The sequence below is a fragment of the Canis lupus genome, chromosome 20 (assembly GCF_048164855.1).
Source record: "Canis lupus baileyi chromosome 20, mCanLup2.hap1, whole genome shotgun sequence".
Lineage (NCBI taxonomy): Eukaryota > Metazoa > Chordata > Mammalia > Carnivora > Canidae > Canis > Canis lupus.
The window spans coordinates 41037162-41055890 of NC_132857.1; the positions used below are offsets into that span (position 1 = coordinate 41037162).

At 39.0% G+C, this 18729-nt stretch overlaps 1 protein-coding gene across 12 annotated transcripts in view; it reads right to left on the reverse strand.

The window, feature by feature from the left end:
- Window positions 1-18729, reverse strand: part of NCKAP5 (NCK associated protein 5) — a 966791-nt gene that overhangs the window by 268658 nt on the left and 679404 nt on the right. For all 12 annotated transcript variants that reach the window (XM_072788976.1, XM_072788975.1, XM_072788977.1 and 9 more), the window contains one exon: window positions 13109-13258. In XM_072788976.1, the coding sequence (XP_072645077.1) occupies window positions 13109-13258 (150 nt within the window). The remainder of the gene's footprint in view (window positions 1-13108; window positions 13259-18729) is intronic.

Genomic DNA, 18729 nt, shown 5'->3' on the forward strand with positions numbered 1-18729 from the left:
TGGCAGCAGGTACCCAAATAGCTGTGGAGAGAAGTTAAAAGGGGCTGCTGCCTGCTGAGAGAGCAGAAGAATTGCTTTAAGGACTCCCTGAAGCACAGCCTCCAGCAGCAGAGGGGCATTGGCGGAGGGGGGGGGGGGACAGAGAAAACAGCAGCAGCTGACAGCCTCACTGACAAGCAGTTGGAGAAAACATAAATTGGCCATTCAGAGTGAAGGTTTGGGGACCGAATGGGAATCTAGGAGGTGGAGTGACAAATGGTGACAAGCTATTTGGACACCCTCAAAGGAGAGGGTGAGTGAAAAGAGACCCATCCTCCAGGCCCTCCGTGCCAAGTCCAAGATGAAAGACATCAGCACAGAGGCAAATCTTGGCCAGCTGGAACCCGAAGCCCTCGTTCTAGAAATGACTACAGACTTGGGTACAACATTCTGCTGCCCCCTCCCTCCTCCTTGCAGCTCCATTTTGGCAAGTGGAAAGTAATCCTAGCACAAATTAATCACATTTAGAGTCTAAAATATCAGATTAATATAAGGTGATGAGCGGATTCATTCTGACCAACTCATTATGTGGAAGGAGAGGCAAACACAAAGGAAAAGGACTATGCCACAGTGAATGTTTGGTATCCCAACTCAGAAGCAATGAGGATCCAGATAAATCAGCAAAAAAAAAAAAATGTGGTGGGGGAGAAGGATAGAGACCCCAGTGATGAGAAGTGAAAAAGCTGGTGAGTAAATATGAGGATTAGTAGCGGGAAAAAAAGTCTGTATGTTTGGAAACAGACGGGCACATGGTTCATAAGTCACATGACCCACTAAGGTAAGGTCCACTCTCAGATACCCCTGCAGTCTGATGGGGCATTGTAGTTGTGTGCAATACATATGCATCTGAGGTGTGCGTGTGTGTGTCTGTGGTGTCTGTCTATATGTCTGTCTGAGAGTAAGTGAAGGAAGATAGAAGAGTGACAGGACAGAAAGAAGAACAAAGAATTCTTTTCGAGCTCTTTGAAAACTGGCATTTTGTAACAGGTGGATATATGATAAAAAATTAATTTTTTAAAAAAGACCAGACTTTGGGATCCCTGGGTGGCTCAGTGGTTGAGCGTCTGCCTTTGGCTCAGGGCGAGACCCTGCAGTCCCAGGATAGAGTCCCACATCGGGCTCCCTGCGTGGAGCCTGCTTCTTCCTCTGCCTACCTCTCTCTCTCTCTCTCTCTCTCTCTCTCATAAATAAATAAATAAATAAATAAATAAATAAATAAATAAATAAATAAATAAACAAACAAAATATTTTTTAAAAAAGACCAAACTTTAATCTGTTCACTATACAGTTACTTCTAGTATGTAACTTACTAAAAATATTTTTTAATTCCTTTTTTGGAATTGCAGGTCTAAGATTCATATAAGACTATCAAGTAAGTATTTTAAAAAACATTTTTCCTCAAAAATGTATTACTGATGAATTTACCAAATTTACATCTGGCTGGCAACAAGAAATTGCAATGCTATATAATTGTTACATTATCATTATTATAGTCAGCATATATTTAATAAAACTTATAATTACTTAATGACAAGTATAATTTAGATTCTTTCTGATGATCCATGAAACCTTTACATTTTTGTGACAAGGCCCTTGGGATCAGTTTTGGGGCACTGAGAATTGGGCAAGGCCACAAATGGGGTCTGCACTCAAAAATTTACATTCAACTCAAAAAATACTCAGACACTGCATTTGGGGGAAACAATATGTCTTCTTATTTGTCTCTCTCTCATAAAATTAGACTGCAGGCAGATTTTTTGGTTATTTGGATTTCTGAGGAACCTATTTTATCATTATAGATTTAGAAACATCTGTACTTCATATGCCTTTTGCCCATAGTTGCCTTTCCTTGTAAGCTGGAATTACCTACAGAGTTACTTCCCCTCAGTCAGGGGAGTTACTTCCCCCCCACCTAGACTGCTTCCTAGCAGTCCCCTCTAAACGAATTCATGATCATCTTGGTATTTTATGAGATTACAAAAACCAATTTGACTTTAACCCTAGGCACACAGAAAGCAAAAAATAATGATGCCACAAGAAAGGGTGTTTTTCATGTTTCTATGAAAGCTCCCGTGGCTGTGACCTCAAATGAGACACAGTGAAGGAAAAGCCTCTGTCCTGAGAAAGAAGATCCAAAATTTCCAGACTGATCATGTTCCTTGATATTTTAAAGATTTTATTTATTTGAGAGAGAGAGAGAGAGAGAGAAAGCTAGGGAAGGGGCAGAGGGAGAGAGAGAGAGAGAATCTTAAGTAGGTTCCAAGCCCAGTGGGGAGAATGATACGGGACTCAGTCTCACCACCCTAAGCACATGACCTGAGCCAAATCCAGGAGTCAGATGCTTAACCAACTGAGTCACCCAGGTGTCCCCCTTGCAATTTTAAAAGTATTTCTTCTTTTTTCCTTTGCTATGTTGAGACACTGTCCTCACCAAACAGTAGGCACGTTCTTCAAACCCACACCTTCTTTAAAAGCACAGCAGAAACTTGCTTTCTAGAGGAGTCCCACTCCACTGTATTAGGTGAATACTTATGAACACTGCAGTCTAAAAGAGTGGTTGCACTTACTCTCCATGTGCTATAACTAATGAGCTCCAATTAGGAAACCAGAAATGCTACTGAGCATGTGGAGGATGTTTACATTTTCAAAGTTACATTAACAAATAAAAGCAAAGGCGTGTTTTAGATAATTCAGAAACTGGAGTGATTATCCAAACTAATACTGTAGAGACCCTTGCACCCATGGAAGCTTGCATTTATAATCGCTCCTCCCACGTTCAAATCTGAAAATCCCCAATTCATTGTAGCACTTGGTCACACTGCTTTGGTAAAAAATAAAACTGTATATTTCTCACTTCCAAAGTAGCAAGGCTCTGGGGTTGGGGTTGATTTGAATGCTAATGAATCAGATCACCCTCAGAAGGCAGCCATGAGAAATCAGACTAAGTGGATTCCTTACAACACTTCATAGTGTTAGAGTGAACATATTCCTGACTCAGCTGCTAAAGGTAATACCTATCCACATAACAAGGGCACTTTTGTGGACCCCATCCTGGAGCTACTTTTTTCCCCCAAGGCTATGTAACATTCTCTCCTGGTAAACCATCAGAGTTTATAGAATGCTGTGGTTCTGAAACTGAGCCTGCTCATCAATCATACTGCTTTTTGAATCACAGCTTCTAATTTTCATTCATGACACTCAGGTATGTTACCTAGAAGCATCACATCTAGGACAGCTCAGACACCCACTGTGGAAAAAGAACCAAGATTTGGGGTTTTGTTTCCCAATTATACTCATGACATACTAAGCTTGATCATACTTTGTAGAGTAAGGATTAAAATGCTAATTGGCTGTAAGTAAGCAAACTGAGGCCTTTTGATTAATCAAGCCAGCCAGCTTTCAGTTTCTGACATCAAAATTTATACTCCCTGTGAAAAAAAACAAGGCCACAGCTACATAACATTAAACCAACACACAATTAACAACACTTTGTTCTAATTATCTGTGGGCACAATTAATGTTGGCTCTATGGTTCATTTTTCTTCTTTGATGGCTCTTAGAATATTTATGGAGATTAGTCCTTGATGCATTGGCCTTTTCTAAGATCTGGGGTTTCCTTACAAGCTCCCACACAAATCTGAGTAGGGCAAAGTAATACATTTATGCAGATTAATTCCTGACATATTGGCTTTTTGCTGCCATCTGAGGTGTTTCCAACAAGCTATCACCCAAATCTGGCCCCATGATGCTCTGCAGTGACAGGTGCCCTAATACTTGAGCTCACGACCTCCCACTGAGGACGCTTTCTTTCCCCTCAGCAGTTGGTCATAACCGATAAAAGGTTATGTCTTGATTGAACAAGCTTCCAGGAGCTAAAAGGCCAAAAGGGCTGCTGTAAAACAGCGCTGTAGATGCTAACAAAACCCAGGGTAAGAGGGATCCTCAGCTGCCTATTACCGGGGAGAGTAAATTGCAGGCAGGTTCAGTTCTTTCACATCAATAGTAAAGAGGCTGAAAGACAAGGAGCGCTGATCAAAGGCTTTTGGTGATTGGTACAACTTCAATTTATGGCATGCACGTATTTCTACGCTCTGAAGGCAGTGGGGGCCTAAGTTTTCAGGTCATAAATATTCTCCTCATGGCTCAGAACTGTTTGCACTGCCCCTTGGTGTGTTTATTTGGCTATGTTATTTTATGCTGTGAAGATCGGCTGAAGCACCAAGAGAAGCTGCGGCTCCAGGGTACCTTGAGAACTCGAGGGGCTGTTAGCTACAAACATCTGTAGACAGATGTTTGTATCTCTGTAAATTAAAAAAAAAAAAGAAGTAGAAGAAACAATATTAGCTTTAATATATATGTGTTGGGTAGATAGGTAGCTCCATGCACTTGCATTCATAGGACAGGCCAAGGCTTTGAGTCTAATTTCTGGCCATAAGTCCCCCAGGCTTCAGGCAGGCCAACTTGCTGGTGGCTCCTTGAGACTTATTCAGGCTTTTGTGCTTTTACCCAGGCAATTCCCTCTGTCTCTCCTCTTAACTTTTGTCTAAAAAATCTGCATGAAGCCTCAAAGGCTTGGTTCAAATGGCACCTTATCTCTATGCCTTCTCTGATAAGAATCTGGTCAGGCACTTCTACCTCAGTGCTTCATGGACTCTTGTACACAATTTTTAACATTCCTTGAAATTGTCATATGCATTATTTTCATTTTTTCAACTAGTATATTTTTGTCTGCCTTCCAACAATATGTCTCTAGGACAGAGAAAATGTTCCATGGATCTTTTCTAAGTCCAGAATCCAGTAGCAGCCCAGGCCTAGAGATGCCAAAGAAGGGAGAGAGGAAAGAGTGAGAAAGAGAAAAAAGAAGCAAGAAGGAAGGGGAAGAAGGAGCAGGAAGGTAGGAGGAGGAGATGAAGGAGGAGGAGAAGGAGAAGTTAGAAGAAGAAAGAAGATACCATACAAGAAAAGGGTAAGACTGTATCTAAGTAACAACCTACCTTCTTGAGTGATATGAAAGCATTTCTGACATTTAAATAATCCAAACACTAGAACTTTGCCAAAGCACAGAATTCATGGGATGGTCAGTTGAGATGCTCCACCCTCCAATAGCCAGGATGTGAACACATGCCAATGACATCCCTCTCCAGAGTCTAGGAGTTCTCACAGACCTCCTAGAAAGAGAAACAGTCCTTTCACTGGTGTTGCTGATTTAATGGGACACTAACCTGGAAGCTTCTGGCTGCCATTTTTCCCAATGCGTAAAGAGAGCCTGCGTAAGAATGAAAACCACTTAGAGGAGAGCAGAGCTGAGAGATGGCAACAGCTCCCTTACATGTCTGAACCTCTGTATTCACTTGTGCCTCCATCCATAGTTACACCTCCATCTCTAGTTCCATGAACTTGCTTCTGCTTACATCAACCTAAATAGAGCCTCTGTAACTTGCAATTAAAAGAACAACAGGACTGCCTGCATTTTAAACTCTTCCTAAAGATTCAGGTCTCTGAAACTATTTCAGCAGCCTGTGGACCCTCCTCTCATTTTATCCTCATTTTATTGAGCAACAAGGATGGTGCCTTAAAGGATGGGTTGGGTGCTTTTCCCTACATGTGCTGTCCCCATCAGAGTCCCTTCTGGAGAGAGAGTCACTTATTCTTAATTAGATATGAAGAAATCTGTCTACTTGCATAACTTTTAAAAAATGGTCAGTTTTAATATTCTATTAAAAATATATATATAAAAGGCTTATGTACCAAGATTCTCATCACAACATTATAATAACGAAAATGTGTCAACAACCTAAGGATCCAACAGAAAGAGATTAAATAAATGGTACTCCACATTCATTTGATAAATTTCTGCAAAGCTGTTAAATAATATTTTAAGAACTGAGTAAGATGGAAAAACAGTATTGATATATTACACGAAGGAGCAAGCTACTAAACTGTATAAAGTGATATTTCATGATTTCCTAATTTGATTAAGTACAACAGAAAACAAAATGGAAATACACATGCCAAAATGTCAATAGGAGATATTTCTGGAGGGTACAATTACAATTTCTCTATTGCCTTATATTTTTCTAACTTCCTATGATGTGGCTGCTACTTTTATAATCAGAAAATTGCTAGCATAAAGTTATATACTGACACAGGATTTTTTTTTTTAACCTCAAGCCCCTTTGTCAAAGAGGAGTTTTTGTCTCTAATCCTAGCTTAGTGATTGTTGCTAGGTGACCTAGAGTTGGATACAAATTAATCAGGAGAAAGATATATACCAGATGCTTTAAGACAGGGATGTCTGGAGTTACCTGTCAGCAGACTGTCATAGAATTCAAAGATGAGAAGGAAACAGTTAAGGATTTCTATTCAAACTACCACCAGCATGTGTCTTTATAACTTTTACAATGTCTTTTTATGTCATTTTAGGATAGGAGAGGATACAAGTGAGAGGAAGGAGAAGGCAAGAACTTAAAGTCAATTGGGAATGCTAAGAAATTAGACCTTCTCTCATCAGCAAAGAGACAAAGCAAGGTGGTAGAAGAAGCTGCTATGATCACAAGCTCTCCTCAGGCTCCAAGGCTCCCTGGCACTGAGCACGTGAGGGTGGGCCTTCTGCATCCGAGGTTGAAGATTCAGGTAACATTCTATCCAAGACTGTGCTTGGTACTAAACTGGAACTAAGGTGTTTGAAGAGCTTTTAATATCACTCGAAGACTCTATCAATGGTTCTGAGTCCTGGCTGTGCATCTGAACCCCCCACAGGGCTTTATGACAACTCACGTTGATTCTCGTATCTATCTATCTATCTATCTATCTATCTATCTATCTATCTATCTATCATCTATTTATATTTTATTTATTTATTCATGAGAGACACACAGAGAGAGAGGCAGAGACACAGGCAGAGGGAGAATTAGGCTCCATGGAGGGAGCCTGATGTGGGACTGGATCCCAGGACTCCAGGATCATGCACTGGCCAAAGACAGACGTTTAACTGCTGAGCCACCCAGGCATCCCGATTCTCCATTTTAGACTTCAAGAATTGGAGTTTCCTGGGTTGTCCACCAGGCATCTGAACTTTTCAGAAGCTCTGTTTCTGCATGAGTTTCACCCCCTGTAGATTTCACTCCAACATTTCTATTTCTCCCTCCTGCATCATGGCTTTTGTCCTTTCCACTGGATCATTCCCATCGGTACACCAGTGCACCCTAAATAGTGCCCTGTTTTTTTCTTGCTACTGTTTTTAAGAGCTTTTCTTGTACTATGTCTCTCCTTCAGGCATGATTGTCTCCATGTCAGCTCCACTTCACAGGAAAAGTCCTCCAAAGAGCCATCTGTATACATTGTCTCCACCTCCTTGCCGTCCTTCCTGCTCCAATCAGAAACTATTGTCGTCAGGCTTTTAGCTCTCCCAATCTCATGCCAGAGCCAGTGATGGATTCTGTGCTTTATCTTTCTTATTCTGTTGGTGGTACTGACAAGGCTGCCCTTGAAATGCTTTCATCTTTAGACCTCTCTGACACTTCACCTTTCTGATTTTCTTTCTACCTCACTAATGACTCTTTCACAGGCTTGTTGGATGGCTCTCCTTTATCGGCCAGACCTCTAATGCAGGAGCACTGCAAGGGTCTGTCCTTTGCCCTCTTTAGGTCTACATTTCCACTTATGTCTCATGTGGCTTTATTAAGTCCCACAGCGTAGAATGCCATCTATATGCTGATGGCTCTCAAATCCATATTTCTAGCCCTGACCTTGGCCTTGGAAATCCAACTACCTACCAAACATCATCACTTGAATGTTTAGTAGGAATCTTGACTTCACATGGACAAAACAAACGATGATTATATATTCCATTCCTCAAGTTGCCTCTGCTCTGAGCCTGGCCTTCCTCAGAAATCTGCTATAACTCCATACTCATTTGCTAAGGCCAAAAACCTAAAAGTCACTCTTGACTTCTCACTTTCTCTTATGTTCCAAATCCAATCCTTCAGTAATTCCAATAGGTTCTACTTCTCAACACATAATTACATGACCAAATTTCTTATCAGCAGAGCATAATCGAACCATGGTGGAGTCTAAATTCTGACTTTCACACTTACTGACTATATAACTTTGGGTAACTTATCCAACTTTTGGGGGCTCACATTCCTCATCTGTAAAATGGAGATAATCATATCCACCTCCCCTCACATTAGTTATTATAAAGATTAAAATAGTATGTATATGTATAGATTGGAATGGTGCTTGAACATACTAAGCTCTATGTCAGAACTTCCACCACTGTCATCATCATTATTCCCCTCTAGTCTACTAGTCTAATGGTATTATTATATGCTATTATTTCCTATTAGTCCTAGGTGCCTGTTCTAGACCTACTAGCCTAGACCTAGCCTACTAACAACTTCCATCTAGAATCTAAAACAATTTCCTACCTGGACTTGTTGTCCTGCTTTTATACCACCAATCAGCAAGAGTTGTCTTTCCGAAGCACAAGTTGGACCGTGTTACTTCCCTGCTTAACAATTTCCAATGGCTTTCCTTTAAATTTACAATTATATTCAAAGTCCTTGCTGTGACCGTAGCCTATAAGGCTTTAAAGGGTCTGGTCCTTGTGTACCCCTCTTAATTTTCTTCCTCCCATTTTTTAACCTTATATTTGTGTTTCAGGGTAAATTTCTTTCTTCTATTCCTTTAACTTGCCAACATTTCCACTATATATCTAGGCTTCCCTACATGTAGTTTCTCCTTGTGCTTCATTCAGGTTTTCATACAGCTGTCTCCTTGTGTTATTTATTTATATATTTTAAAAATATTTTATTCATTTATTTGAGAGAGAGAGAGAGAGAGAGAGAGAAAGGGAGAGAGAGCCCAGGAAGAGGAGCTCTTGGGGGGAGGGGCAGAGGGAGAACCGAGTTCTCCCTCTGAGTAAGGAGTCAGACATGGGGGGCCCCAGGTACCCCTCCTTTGTGTTATTTATACTGTGCCTACATAGCCTGGTAATCAGCTGCCATTGTAGGTAAACACCTCTCTTGTTTCTATCTGATCTCCGATGACTATATCACCTGTTTTTTCTTATTCAGAGGCATTCATTTTTCTATTTGTTTGTTTGCTCACTTATTTATTATTTAAGTGTGCAGTTCACTGGGGTTTTGGACCATGAAATTGATCTACTCCTAGCATTTGGCCCATAGAAGGTATTCAGTAACTATCTATTGACTATGAACTCAACATAAAATTGTGATGTGCAGACAGCTTTGAGAATTACTATTTTTAACTACTTCATTTTAAAATGGAATTACTGATTAACAAAAATGCTTATGCTTAGCACTTTAATTGTCATACTTTCATGGAAAGGTATAACTAAGTAGAAAACACTGTTATCACTTTAGCACATTTAATTGCCATGTTTTTCTGCACAAAATAAATCTTTTATATAAGAAGCCAAGTTCCTCTGACCTTGAGGCTATAGCTAAGGCATCAGCACTTACCTGGAGGCTCAGAACTCCCAGGTTGTCTCAGTCCTGCTCTCCCCCTTAGCTAGAATTTGGGAATCAGAGATGCTGTGGGAGTTGATAATGAGCAAAGGGCATGTCCAGCTTGATTTCTAGTCAGCTGTGAAGCTGGTCAATGAATGATTAGAAAGGGCAAGTGGGAATGTGCAGAGAGATGCCTGAGACAAGCAAATCACATATTTTAAGGAACATGCCCATAAGCAAATCTGGTGCTTAAGGCCAAAACCCAGGGCAGACATGAGGGAAAAGAGAAGACATAAGGTCAAGTCAATGCATTGTGGAGGTCATGTCTAGGAGATTCCCTTGACTCAGTGGTCAGGGATGAGATGAGAGAAAGGGGTGGTCCTTTGATAGACATGGCCTTTGAAAGGGTGGTGCTGTTGAAAATAGTGAGCTTGATACTAAGTTGAGTAAGCAGTTTCTTAAACACATGTCTTGAAAACCAAAATTTTTAGAAAACATAGGAAACACTACACCTGGCACTTAAAAGCTACAGAAAATGTACATGTGGCATCTATATCAACCGTGTGGCCCTTATGGCACATATATAAAATATAGCAAATGGTTCCCCCACCAGACATCAGGACCCTAAACAAATCTTATCACTTAGGCCCAGGGAAAATAGTTACTGGGTGGTGAGGGTAATGGCTGACCTTCCTGAACAACTGAAAGTTACTGAAACCAAGGTACCGTGCAGAGAGAAAACAATTGCTAGGACAAAAGAGAGAGGAAGGTGGGGAGAGAGAATATCAATCATTACTTTGATTACTGGCCCTGGAGCTCTTTTTGGAAGGTAAATGTTTTATTTAGCAAAATACCTTGATGAGCTCTGTGAATGGCATGGAATGAGACCATGAGTGGGGTTCAGGGACAGAGCACAGAGCCCTGCATAACCAGTGATGGGGCCTTAGCGGAGGGAGAAGAAGCACATGGGAAAGAGCTGCCATATTCCCTGTCAGGTTGGGAAAGAAGTTGCAGAAAGGGGCAAGGGAGAAATGCCCTGTAGCTGAAGAACTTGGAAGAAACAGCTAACTAAAGATCAGGTTCAAACAGTAGTAAGAATTGTGGGTAAGGAGAAAGTTAACTTAGTATTGAACAAAGAACTTTAGGAAACAAGCAATGACAATGACCAGAAGAAATTAATTTAGAAAATAAAATATTTCTGTGAATTAAAATTGTGGGGATTAATGGCACTTAGATATATCATCTATTGCATGCAACTAATGCTGGACACAAGAGGTGTTGCCTGAAGTATAAAGGTCTCTGTGAAAGGAAAAATAATACTGCTTCTCTTTTACTCCATGAGGGTTTAGAAAATATTAGCTGCCAAAAATATTTTTAAAATACCTCTTAGCTTGATTAAATAAAATGTTCTTCACAAAGTTGTCTCAGTGACAATTAGATGAACTAAGAGCAATTGTTACTGTAATTAGGAATAAAACTAACAATTTAAGTACATGGTTCTAGGGAAATAAGAAATTGTACTACCAAACATTTCTAAATTAAATCTAGGTAATTCAAACTCTAGATGAAGTTATGACTTTCTCAAAGCTCTCAGATTTCAGCCTCAGTCTCCTTTAAGAAGGCTTCTCCACCTTGCTCAGTAACTTTCTTAAAATGACACAAATGTGAGAATTTTTGAGGGGACAGGGAAGATTCCTGGATGTTTGCCCCAGTGGGCACTGCCAGAGGTTCCTTAAGTTAACTTCTCTTCAGCCCCATGTTTTTTTGTTTGTTTGTTTGTTTTTCCCCATGTTTGGTATCACTTGCTCAACCTGTCCACCCTGAGTCACTCTAGTGTGTAGTAGCTCAGTTTTTCCATTCATAGTTCTTATATTAATTACTAAATCCAGGTAAATAGAAAAAAAATGATATAACAGAAGTCAAGAGCCTTGGAGTAAGGGCATGGTGGAGACCATGTGCCAGGCATCACTGTACTAATATTAACTCATTTCATGCACGTCAATGCCCTATAAGGTAGGTTACTATTATGATGTCCATTTTTGCAGTTGAGTAGATAGAGGCACAGAGCCTGTTTTGTGAAGCCTGTTTTGTTTGGGATTCAAACAAAACCTTGGGAGTCTGGTTCCAAAATCCATAGTCTTAACTTCTTTGCTTTCCCTTTGCTGAGGAAATGAGTATAAAAAGGGCATGCTCACTATAGACAGCATGGTGGATTGGAGGCAGAACTGCAGTAATCAAGCACAGAAAACAAGACTTCTCTGGGTCTTGTTTTTACACATTAAGTTTTCAGGTCTCTGTTGACTCTATTGTTGAATTTTATTTTTAGATGTTAGCTGAAAGTCCCTTACACCTAGTTGAGATGAGATGGACTCACTGTAGTCTGGCTTAAAAGTAACTATGTCCCTATTCTAGATGTTAAGCCAACTTTTAAAAAAGTCATCTTCACTGAGTCTTTCAGCATGTGAGATGTCAATCAAGATCTAAAAACTGGAATTTTCTTTGAGGACTGCTATGAACTGGAATACTACTCAGCCATCAAAAAATGAAATCTTGCCATTTGCGACCATGTAGGTGGAACTAGAGGATACCCTGCTAAGTGAAATAAGTCAATCGGAGAAAGACAATTACATGATCTCACTCATCTGTGGGATTTAAGAAACAAAACAGGATCATAGGAGAAGATAGGAAAAAATAAAACAAGAGAAAATCAGAGAGGGAGATAAACCATAAGAGACTCTGAATCACAGGATACAAACTGAGGGTTTCTGGAAGGGAGAAGGGGTCGGGGGATGGGGTAACTGAGTGATGGGCATTAAGGAGGGCACGATATGGAATAAACACTGGGTGTTATATAAGACTGATGAATCATTGAACTCTACCTTTGAAACCAAAAATACATTATATGTTAATTAATTTAAATAAAATATTTTTTTAAACTTAAAAAAATAAAATAAAAAATTCAGGAATTAGCATGTGCAGTGATGTCAAAGGCCACTAAGTAAAAGACCAGTGGTTCCAGATTATTCTGGAGACTGTGGTGGCTGCTCCTTAAAGTACCCTTAGCTCAGCTTCACCTCTACTTGTTTTATGTTTTACATGTTGAACTTCTGCACAGGTTTGTTTTTGTTTTTGTTTTTGTTTTTTTTTTTTTGGAAATGCTTTGAATACTTAAGAGTTTGATTTTTTTGCAGTCATCTTTATAGAGTATTGGTTTTACAATTATTCTTCATTCAATTATTCATTATATCAGGTATTGGAAAAACAAAGTGAAATACCACAGAGCACTTCCCTCATAAAGCATGTAATTTTAGGAGTACTGATCCATTTTGAGGGCCAAACTGAATTTAAAATGAATTATTGTCCTAGGTACACTTGTTAAGACATTGCAATCAGAATCACTAGGTCAAGACTCTCAATGCTACAAATTTTAACTTTTTGCTCACCAATGACAAATGAATCATAATGGGAGATACTAGAATCCTATTTGTCTAGGTGAACTGAGAAAGGAAAACTTACACTCCCTAAAACCAATGTCTATCAAAGAAGCAGAGCACTGTCATTTTTCTTTAAATATGTAAAATTGTTTCATTTCTTACCTCTAGAGCTTTCAGTCTTTCCAACAGGAATTTGGTGTTTTCTTTCCCCTCATCTGCACTACTGCTTTCACTCCTTGAATCCTCATCCACCACCATGTGAAGACCTTCCAAAGTTTCCTTGTGTTTTCTCTCTTCCTCTGACAGCTTTTCCTGAAGCAAGAAAGAATTATTGTTTTCAATAATCTCCACTGAAAAACAAGCAAGAGTCTAAGGCTAAAAAGTTTGGAACCTCTCTATTGCTTTTGCATTCTTTTGGGGGCTGAGGTAGAGAAGATTTTGCTAATGAAATTCTCAGTGGTGCTATATTAGTAAAACACAATAGATAAATTAATGAATCCTGGCAGGACAAAGCCACTGGGTCAATACCTCTGAATGCAAAAGTTCTCTGCCCTGTTGGAGAAGTTGACCCAGCCAACAAAATCTTAGGTGAAACTGTGGGTAATCCATTTTGATCTGCACCATGGAATTCAGCTATATGCTAACTGGGAAAAAAAACAAATCAACCTTGATACCTTGATTTGTGAAGAGCTTAGCTCCTCAAAAGAGGATCGTTAAAGTCACTGGACATGCAACTATTTAATTATTCTAAGGGAAAATAAAATATCATGAAATATTGAAATGAGAGTGATTTCAGAATTCTAAGCTGAAACCAATTAGTTCCTTTGGCTTGATGACACAGCTCTTAAGGACCCTTTAGTTCCTTTTCTAACACTCCAGGATTTGTAGTATAGCTTTGAGGCAGACATAAAATGCCGTTATCTTGTCTTTCCTCCCTGTTGGAAGCTCCTCACTCAACCTTATCTCTGGCAGCTTTTGGAAGTTGAGAAGTGTTAATTTGAGCCTTATGATTGCCTCTTGTTTTCAAGGGAAAAAGAAATGTCAAGAGAATATCATATGATAAAAAATCTCATCCATTCTGTACATATATTAAGACCCTTGTACTACAGAACCAGGTGACATCATTCCATCACACTATTGAATTCTAACCCAGACACTGCAGAAATCACCGTCTTAATACAGCTAATTGTCAACCATGTGGGCTAAACTGGATTATCAATGATGAGAGATTTCTTTTTATTTAGCACTAAACTAAGATCATTTGCAAATAGGAAGCACAAAAACTAGGCTTCTTCATCTCTAGGCCCTATAAAATCTACTTAGAGGGGAAAAGTCAGGTTTTCAAACTGCGTTCACAAAAGTGCTTTGAAGTTACAAAAATGTTTAGCTTATTTTTAAAAATAAATTATAAAATATGTAAAAACAGTTCTTAATCTGTATGCATATATGTATAAATATAGATCAATAGATAGATACATACATACACACACCTGGAGGCCACATAGTAACTCGACCCATGTTAATGTGTTTTATGTAGATTCCAAGCTATAATTTCTCTTGTCATGTTTCTATAGAAATGCACAATTGGTTAGGAAGGTGATAGCTCTTTATGAAATCAGGCCTATGTCTAACCACATATAACGTGCAGCTTTGTTCACTTCTATAGCACATATGGCTTCAGCTCAGGTCATGCAAGTTTAAGGTAGACATCCTCAGGTCAGGACAAACATCCATGTCATTTAAAGTATTTTTATGAATTTGATTCTTTAAGTTCTGGTCACTTGTCACTCGTAGACTTTCATTTCTACGATAAGGAACACGAAGCATGTAGAGTTAATCAACTTGGAAGTGAAGAGGTCCTTTTATTTCTTTAAGATTTGAGATTGTAATTAAACACTTAACTGGGATTGTAAAGCAAGTTGTTTTTTTTAAATATCATCTACATCTATGTCTCTGTATGAATTATGGTTTTTCACTGCTCTTTCAGGCAATTCTATTTGTATTTTCTCTTCCTTCTTCCCATTCTTCTAGTAATTAGGGCTCTATAGCTAATTAAAACAAACAAGAGCTACTGTTGTGGTAAATGAGAAGCCAAAAGACTTTGGAGTATGACAATTGGGTTCCATATCTACCATTTACCAGCTTAGGAAATATCTTGGGCAAACTACTAAATTTCAATAACTCTTGGTTTCTTTGTCTTCTAAATACGTTGGTGAGGTTAATGCCAACAAATATAGCATTCACATATATACAGTCAATTCTCATTATTTCTGGTAATTCTATTCTATAAAGTTGTTATGAACACTGAATTAGTAAATACTAATCCTAGGGGAAATACAGGGTTAGGTTCCTGTAGGCAACATTTCCATAACTAATCAATACACAATCTTGTTTTATGAGTGTTTCTATTTAAAGGCACATTATTTAATATATACTATTAATTCATTAACATTGAACTAACAGCCTATAGTCCTATAACGCATACCTGCACAGTTATCTAACATCTGTTTTCTCCATAAGGCACATCATAGTCTTCTTGCCCTTAGGAACACTAGACAGCATTTTAGCAATATACTTGGAGGCCATTTTAAACACTTAAATCACTAATAAAAAGCATAAAATATGAAAGATGTGGCACTAAATAGAATGCCAAAGGACACTCGTTTATTGTAGAAGGTCAAAAATAAGAAGAGTAGTGCCTTGTTTGATCTCAGCTGGGAACCTGCATATCAGGTCACTCAAAGTTTTCACCGCTCTGTGAATGTCTGATTTATCATCAAAGTACAATTTGATTGTAAACAAATTTTAGGCAGTAGGTGAATTCAAAAATATAAAATCTAGAAACATTATGAGGATTGACTGTACAAACGTACACACCAGCACACACACAGTTAAAGTGTCTAGGCACAGTGCCTAAATAATATATAAAACAACTGGAAACAATTCAAGATGATATAGATTATATGTGAGTGTTTAGATTGCATAACATGCATGGTTGATTTTACATAGTTTGAAGAATGGGCAATCAATGAGGGATGTGGGATGTGATTTCATGGAAATGTAACATGACTTACACTTTGATACAGTGATACAACTTTAATAGTTAAAGAGGCAAACAGTGGGATTTTTAGTTGAAGAGAAAACTGAAACAAAGGCTTTCAGTGAGGAATAGGTTTTGTCCTTATTGGTTAATGAGAAAACCAGTTTGATGATAACACACACACACACACACACACACACACACACACACACACACATATTGAGAGAGTAGCTGAGTACAGGATTGTAAAGTAAAAGAGAAAGGATTCTGGGGAATGAGAAAAATTCAGACATGATTCATACATTGATTTGTCCATCTTATGGATGTTTATTGAGTGTGGACTACTGGCCACTTGCTGTCCTGGGTACTGGAGATATGGCCAACAAGACAAAGTTCCTATCCTCCATGAATTTTATATTCTAATGATGGGAAACATGCTGAACTCCAAGTCATATCAGGAAGTTATGTAATTGTAAACTAGCGGTAAATGCTATAAAGAAAATAAAGTAGCATGATATGATGGTCAATGATGTGTCTAAAGAAAAAGTTAGATATGGTGACATCAGTGTAAGGTGCATCAGTTTAAGAGGACATGGCCATTGGAGTGGAGACCAAATGAGGAGGAGGAAGCTTTCAAGCAATGGCCTGGGATAAAACCAGTACAAACAAGTGAGAGCAAAGCCAGTGCTTAGAGGCAGGGCTAAGCCTTCCTTGCTGGCCAGCTAGAAGGGAGTCCCTGTGAGGGAGCACAGTCACTGTAAGAGCAAGAATAGCAGGAAATGTGACCAGAGAGAGAGAGAGAGCTAGAACTTTTCATGTCTTGCAGGGCATGAAAAGGCATTTGGATCTTATTCCAACTGCCAATTGGAGGCTAATCAGGGAAGTGACAGGTTCTGGTTTACATTTTAGAAGCATCATCCTGACTGCCATAATGGAGAATGGGCTGTGGAGGGAAGGAGCTAGGAGCCCAGTGGGGATGCCTTTATACAAAAAGAAATAAAAATTAGGAACACTGTGAAGTTTTTGGACAAAGGCTTACTTAAACAGTTTTCATATGGGATGGAAGGTTAGAAGCCATGGCTTCAAAGCTCAGCTTTTACACTGTTGCACCTTGCTGGGCCAGTCATTCAACCTTTTTCATTCTCAGTTTCCCCACAGATGTAAAATTAAGGGGTTGGACTAACTGCCCCTTCCATGGCTGAAGTTCTAAAAATTCAATTACTCAAGACACAATTTTTAGGAAAGATGTCATCAATATGTTCAATGGTGATAGAGATGGCAAGAGAACAGAAAAAGAGCCTCTACATTTTGTAATACGAAGGTTATTAGAGGGGACTGGAGAGCTAAAGCGTGATGATGATACCCCACATTGTCAGTAGTTAAGCAAAAAGTGAAAAAAAGAGAAAATAGAGGCAATTTTCTTAGATGCTTATTTGAAAGTCTGGCAGGAAGAGAAGGTGACAGAATGAAATGTAGCCAAAGGGCATTACAGAGATAAGTGGAAACCTTTCTCAAGATCTAGAAAACTGAGTTGTTTGAGAAGAGGTGCAGCACAGGTGAGAATGTTGAAGAGGAGACCTCCAAAGCAGAGGGGGCTGAGGCTGAAGGGCGCTGATGAAAAAGTCAAGGTTTTTCAAATGCGGTCACCTGAAAAATATCACTTTACAGCTTAATCCTCGAGTTAGTGTTTCTAAATCACTCCTTATTGTCTAGCTTAAGTTGTGGGGTTTTTTTTTTTGTAATTACTTATTTGATATTATTGTTAACACAGATAGTAAATATTACATAGATATAAAATACTGTAATAGCTTTAAAACATATTAATACAAATACAAACCTATTGAATCCAATTTAAGACTTCTTTTAGGTATTTTAGTCTTTGGAAGTATAGTCAAAATACAGTGCTGCAAAGTCATAATAATTTTTCTCAAAGTGGTTATACCAGTAACTTTATAAAGAGTTAGGTTTATTTCCTTATTTTTTGCTTTAGATAGGTTTTCTCTTTAAACATTGTTTTTTCAAAAAAAAATTTAAAGATTTTCTTTATTTATTCATGAGAGACACACAGAGAGAGACAGAGACATAGGCAGAGGGAGAAGCAGGGAGCCTGATGCAGGACTGAATCCCAGGATCCTGGGATCATGACCTGAGCCAAAGGCAGATGCTCAACCACTGAGCAACCCAGGTGTCCCTGTTTTTTCAAATTTTTATTTAAATTTTAGATGTTAACATATAGCATAATGCTGGTTTTAGGAATAGAATTTAGTGATTCATCACTTATGTATAACACTCAGTTCTAGCTTAAGTTGTTAAAGGACAAGGATTTGTCTGCAATCAGTTCATTTTAGAAACACCAGGAGGGAAATGACCAGGGAAGAGTTGGAAGCCATTAAAGCCTGACATTAAGCAGCTAAAGCTAAATCCATGGGACATTCAGGAAAATGGGGCCAAACATAGGCTCAGAATCATCCCATCCTCAGGGGTAAGAGACTTGGCATGTTTATGCACCAAGCCCATAAAAATCCATAGTTGAAGCTACTTCCTGGGATATCAGTTTCCTGGCATTCCCAGCTTGCCATAGGCAATAGGGCTATGCCTACTTCTCACATAAAAGTGCCCTCTGGCACAGACACTGATAGCTGGAAGTCACACAAGCACTCTAGATGTTCTGGGGTATGGGCAGAGAACTGCCATCGTCTATTACAGGCAGAGAGGAGGCTTGTGACAGTTCTTATGTGACACT